General features: G+C 36.5%; 1 protein-coding gene across 1 annotated transcript; it reads left to right on the top strand.

The window, feature by feature from the left end:
- The first annotated feature begins 966 nt into the window (after nt 1–966).
- LOC133860784 (uncharacterized) lies at nt 967–4,971 on the top strand. Its single transcript, XM_062296407.1, has 8 exons — nt 967–1,128; nt 1,249–1,414; nt 2,193–2,283; nt 2,386–2,444; nt 3,033–3,093; nt 3,509–3,599; nt 3,761–3,837; nt 4,482–4,971. The coding sequence occupies exons 1-8, from the start codon at nt 1,101–1,103 to the stop codon at nt 4,596–4,598; spliced, it is 690 nt and encodes a 229-aa protein (XP_062152391.1). The 5' UTR covers nt 967–1,100; the 3' UTR covers nt 4,599–4,971.
- Nucleotides 4,972–5,602: the final 631 nt, after the last annotated feature.

Raw genomic sequence — 5,602 nt, 5'->3', positions numbered from 1 at the left:
TTTAATGTTATTTAATTAAAAAAGTATTGATTTTTTTTTTTTTTTTTTTTGACATGTCCACACAAGAGGAAAGAGAGGGAGTTTCAAACTAGTGACCTCCGCTGAGGCGTGGTTTCTAACCGATTAAGCTACCTCTTTGGGACGTATTAATTATTTAATCCAATGTAACAAATGAAATTTTAAGAAATCTATTTCTTGTTTGAGCAAATGAAGATACAAAAATTTATTTTAAGTGAAATAGAGGGGTCTATTTTATACGCCAGATTATATTTCACATATTGTATGGTTTATTTTAAGGACAAAAATTTATTACAAACCGGTTTGTAAGAAATTTTCTATAACCTACATATAAAATTGACATGTGTCTATTAGAATGTAGAAAGCACATGTTGTTTTAATAACATGTACCTCTCATATGCCTTTTTAATAGCATTAATAAAGCAACATGTGCTTCTCACATGCTTAAATGACACATGTCAATCTTATATGTGGGTTATAGGAAATTTCCTACAAACCGGTTTGTAGGTCCTATCCTTATTTTAAAGAGTAATACTATTTAGAAAACTGTTATACGACTGTCATACAACTTGATGATATGGTAATGAAAATCAGCCATCAGATAACCCTTGTAAAAAAAAAAAAAATTCAAAAGCTAATTTTCAGCGTCACGTCACCCAATTGTATAACAGCCGTCCAATAATATAATAAATAGCATTACTCATTTTTAAATGATGTAATACTATATACATAATTTAATGCAACAAAATAAAATTTTAACCGTAAAATAATCCCTTCATTTTACATGAAATGAAGAAAAGCCTCTTCTTAAAAATTTGTTAACCTTGGGCCTGTAGATTAAATAGAACCTTTTATAATAGCCCAGACCAATTCTTAAGCCCAATTCTGGTATTGGCCCAATTCTTATTTGGGAAACAAAGGGCGAAAGTTGAAACAGAACCAATTCAGTCTTACAATACAAACCCTAGAAACGGCCGAACAGAAACAGAGGGAGACGCCTTCAAAGGAGGAAAGAAAGGGTTTTACAGTCGCAGAAGCAGAAGCAGAAGCAGAAGCAGAAGCGGAAGCAGAGGGCTCCGAAAATGCCGAAGTCCAGGCGCGATAAAGCAGGTTCGACGCCCTTTCTCTCTTGAGACTCTGTGTTGCTTATGCTCCGTTCTTATCCGACAAAAAAATTAGGGTTTAAGCTAATTAATATATTAAACAAATTGTGGAAAATATGAAACGCAGTTACTCTGTCGAAGACGAAGAAGAAGGGGAAGGCACGCAAAGAAGCGATAGTGACTGGGATAAGGGAGGCCGCCGAGAAGTACGCTTCGGTTTACGTTTTCTCTTTCCAGAACATGAGGAACCTCAAGTTCAAGGAGTTCAGAGAAAAGCTCAAATCTTCAAGCAGGTATACTTTTTGGTTTCTGGTTGATTTACTTAAGCTCTTTTCTGAGCTGTTTGGTTGCTGGGATTAGAGTTGAATTTGCTGGGTTGAGTCTTTCTTAGGACACGTTTATATGCTTTTCTTCTAGTCCGTTTTGGCAGCTAACAAACGACAGTGGGTTTACATTTGTTGTATCCAGTTAGTTTGTTTCTAAGGTTGTTCTTTAGTTTCTAAGTGGATTTACTTACAAGGTCTTGTTTGTATTAGTGGATATTTTGTAATGAAGCTTGGAGAAATCTAAACTGTAATTTTTTGGGACAATCTTCATTGAGAAATATTCTGTCTTAGTTTGGCGTTATGGATGCTAATTTGTTTGTTTCTTGAAGAAAGGTGTGCACTATTGATTATCCTGGCATTTGATACGGTTAAAGTGGGTTATTGGTGTTGTTTGATATTTGTGATTCAATCATTTTCAGTGAGACTCCCTTCAGTTCAATTATGTGCAAGCACTCAATTGAATTTTTCAAAGCGATTGAATGTGTCTACAACTGTTTTGAATTTTACCTCTTTTAGAATTTCAAAATGTGTTCTTATTTCTGCTTTTCTTGAATATTGGCTTAGATGCTAACTTGGCATCTTAAACATGATGAAGTGATTTCAGTTTCAAGAAAATTTAGAACATTCAACTAACTGTTATTTTATGTAGGAATTTATTATTGTTTTCTATTATGTTCTGACTTATGGATCTAACAATAAAAATGAACATACCCATGAAAAGTTCTTTTGCAATGTTTTTTTTCAGATTTTTCCTTGGGTCGAACAAAGTCATGCAGGTTTCTCTTGGTCGGTCTGCTGCTGATGAGATTATGCCTGGCATTCACAAAGTCTCGAAGGTAAGCATTATCTTTTTTATGCGGGCAATAATTATTACTACTCGTCTCTCTCTCTCTAGGTATCTTGTGTAATGTTTCCTACTCTGATTTATTGTCCCTTAGGTTCTACGTGGAGATACTGGGCTTTGTTTTACCAATTTGCCAAAAGAAGAGGTTGAAAGGTAAGCTTCAGAGGTCTCACTTTCCTGAATCCTTATGCTCCCAGTGTTTGCCATGGAAAGGTGAAAATAGGAGAGATAATTGGAGTCTTCAGTTCTGTGGTCTTAGAATGCTCAATACAGAACTAGAAACTTCAGACATTTGGATTATCCATTGATACGGAAAGTTGTATATTGAGCTTTTTCTGACAGGCAATACTTGATGTTTTGTAACTAACATTTATATAAGATAATGGGCAAATAGAAGAGACCATAAGCATGTTTGGTTTCAAGCGTTTTGAGACAGTTTAGGAGAATAGTGTTGTGAAAGCGTAAAGTTGCTGATAAAGAGCTTTAATCGAACAATTGTTTATAAAAAAATATATCGGTGCCAAATTATTTCTTATTCGTTTGTTAAGAATTGTTGATATTTTCAATTTATGTAAAGAAACTCTTCATTGTTTACTAATAATCCACTGTAAAAATGTTATTCTCCATGCCTTGTATTATACGAAATTTATTTCTCAGCTAATTGAGCATACAGCCCATCCAAGTGTTACAATTTTCCCTATATAATTTTATTTTTGTGTTTCATTCAATATCTTTTTATAGGATATTTAATGCGTATGAGGAATATGACTTTGCAAGGACAGGAAGCATAGCAACAGAAAAGGTTAGTCTCACTCGCCATTTTTTTTTTTTTTGGCAACAAGCAGACATACCATTAAATGGTCAACCATGGAAGAAAGACTTGAAGATCTAAACTGTGCTGATCAGCATATAATTTTTGCATTCAGTTGTTTTTGACTGGTCAAATGCTGCAATTTTATGTTTGAAAGTTATACTTTTTAGATTAGCTTACCCTAAGGGATAATTCAATCGGCTGGGGACCACGCCTCATGAAGCGGAGGTCACTAGTTCGAATCTTCCTTTCTTCCCCTTGGGGCCAATTACTTCATAAAAAAAACATTTTAGGTTATGCTTGTGAGCTGGCAATAGAAGTATTTTTTTTTATATTGTGTATTACTACTGTAATATATCTCGTACATTCATACAGCTTGAATTGAATTGAAATTCGGATGTTCCAGGTGGAGCTTAAGGAAGGTCCTCTAGAGCAATTTACACATGAGATGGAGCCCTTACTGCGCAAGCAAGGGATGCCTGTTCGTTTGAATAAAGGTGCATAGTTGCTCTCTTATGCTTTTTTTCTTTTTATATGTAATTGGCTCCAATGGGAGGGGGAATAAGTTATTCAAACCAATGACCTATGCTTCATGCTCTCTAATGCTTTCTGTCACTTACATGCAAATGAAAGGCTTGGTATTATTCATGGTGTGCAGGTGTTGTGGAGCTTGTTTCAGACTTCGTTGTTTGTGAGGAGGGAAACCCTTTGTCACCCGAGTCAGCTCGCACACTGGTTAGTTTCATGGTTTTATTGCTCTATTAGTGAGTTACCTAGGCTCCCCCAACAGGATGATGTTTGTCGAAGTCTTACACCAGGAGTTTCCTCTTTTCCCTTTTTGTTTTCTTTTCTGTTTTGAATGGAATGGGGAATGCTTTATGTGTCTTTTCTGTCGTGGTTCATTATTACTTGCTTATGCATGGTATCAGTTCCAGTAGTGTCATTTGGTATTCTGACGAAATCTTGGGTGGTTCCCATCCCGCAATACCATCAAACCAGCCATTTCTGCGTGGTTAGAGCATATTGCATCTGACATGTAAGCGCCTTTTGTTTATATTCTGCATACTTATTATTTCAATTGGGGGACATCCTCCATTGGGTGCATTGAGGTACAACCTCTGTTTTTTTTTTCGCTTCAATTATTCAACTTTCTGGTTTGTCCAAATTGTGCAAAGCATAAAAGTCATCACATGGGACATGTAATAAAATTTTCAATGCTTCCCCCACCCCCACACCTCAAAAGTCTGTGTGTGTATGGGAGCCGCAAGTTGTTAACATTGGTATTAGTTGTTTCTCTGTTTTCTTCTTCTATTTATTTGTTTTTGAAATAAAAGGTTGAAGAAACTGATGTGATTAAGGCTTTTCTTGTTTGCTTGCAGCGTTTGTTAGGGATCATGATGGCTACCTTCCGGCTTGGGTTGATCTGCAGATGGAGCCCTGAGGAATTTGAACTTTATATTGAAAGGCCAGACGATTCTGATGTTGAATCTGCATAAGCACTTGTTTAAAGTTCAAAACAGGTTTTGCAGATTATATAAAGGAGAGAGAGAGCAGATTTATTAGTTGGATGGGCGCACAAACCTGGTGTGGGCAGTCTTCTCTCATTGTGGTAAATGGTAATGGATGATAACCTGTTTTCGCAATGCCAGTGGAGTTGAAACAGTTTATAATTTTGTGGTGCAATCTGATCAAATGCATTTTTGGTATCAAAGGACTTAATTATGTATCCTATTTCGTTATAACGTAATTTTTTGTTTTTTTTTTTGTTTTGTTCTCTTCCTTGTCAGCCACCGCTGAAATCCGGATGGAATGAATACCCTTTGTGCTATATATGAATTGGAAGAAAATCTTACTTAGAAATTACTTGCAGATTGGTAATGTTTCGTACAATTTAGTTGTACATCACTTCTGGTCATCTGCTCTCTTCTCTTTTCTTTTTTTTTTTTCTTTTTTTTTTTTTTTTTTTTTTTTTTTGTGTTGTTCTGGGCATCACGCCAGTCCCAGCCAGACATTGCCAGTTGTCAGCCCAAGGCTGGCCCGGGTCTGAATTTATTCCAACCCCATTAAGGGTCAGCCCAACCCCCCCCCCCCCCCCCCCCCCCCCCCCCCACATCTCCCTCTCTCTCTCTCTCTCTCTCTCTCTCTCTCTCTCTCTCTCTACGTTTTTTTTGGTGGGTTTGGGAAATGAATAATTCTGTTCCTAACCGCTGCTGGGCTCGACTTTATGATGTTTGTGTATATGATAGCCCTAAAGATTGCAAAATATGCCTTCGAAGATGTTAAGCAAGTAATCATTGTGATAAGCGAAATTCTCCTTTTAACCGGTTCATTGGGCGACGACATGGTAATGTTAAAGAGTAATGCAATATACTACGCCCATATTTTATTGGATTGATGTGGCAATGTCTAATAATATATTGCGCCCTTATTTCATTAGGCTGATGTGGTTGGGCTGAGAAGTGATGCCACCCATCGGTCCTTGTTAAATTTTTTTAAAGGT

Source organism: Alnus glutinosa, chromosome 2 (genome assembly GCF_958979055.1).
Source record: "Alnus glutinosa chromosome 2, dhAlnGlut1.1, whole genome shotgun sequence".
NCBI lineage: Eukaryota > Viridiplantae > Streptophyta > Magnoliopsida > Fagales > Betulaceae > Alnus > Alnus glutinosa.
Note: the sequence above shows the minus strand (reverse complement) of the source record. Positions and strands in the feature narration are given on the sequence as shown.

Excerpts from the sequence above, each read along its gene's own strand:
- LOC133860784 (XM_062296407.1), top strand. The coding sequence starts at position 1,101 with ATGCCGAAGTCCAGGCGCGATAAAGCAG. Across the intron at positions 1,129-1,248 it reads GTCCAGGCGCGATAAAGCAG|TTACTCTGTCGAAGACGAAG; the intron begins GTTCGACGCCCT and ends TATGAAACGCAG. Across the intron at positions 3,094-3,508 it reads GAAGCATAGCAACAGAAAAG|GTGGAGCTTAAGGAAGGTCC; the intron begins GTTAGTCTCACT and ends CGGATGTTCCAG.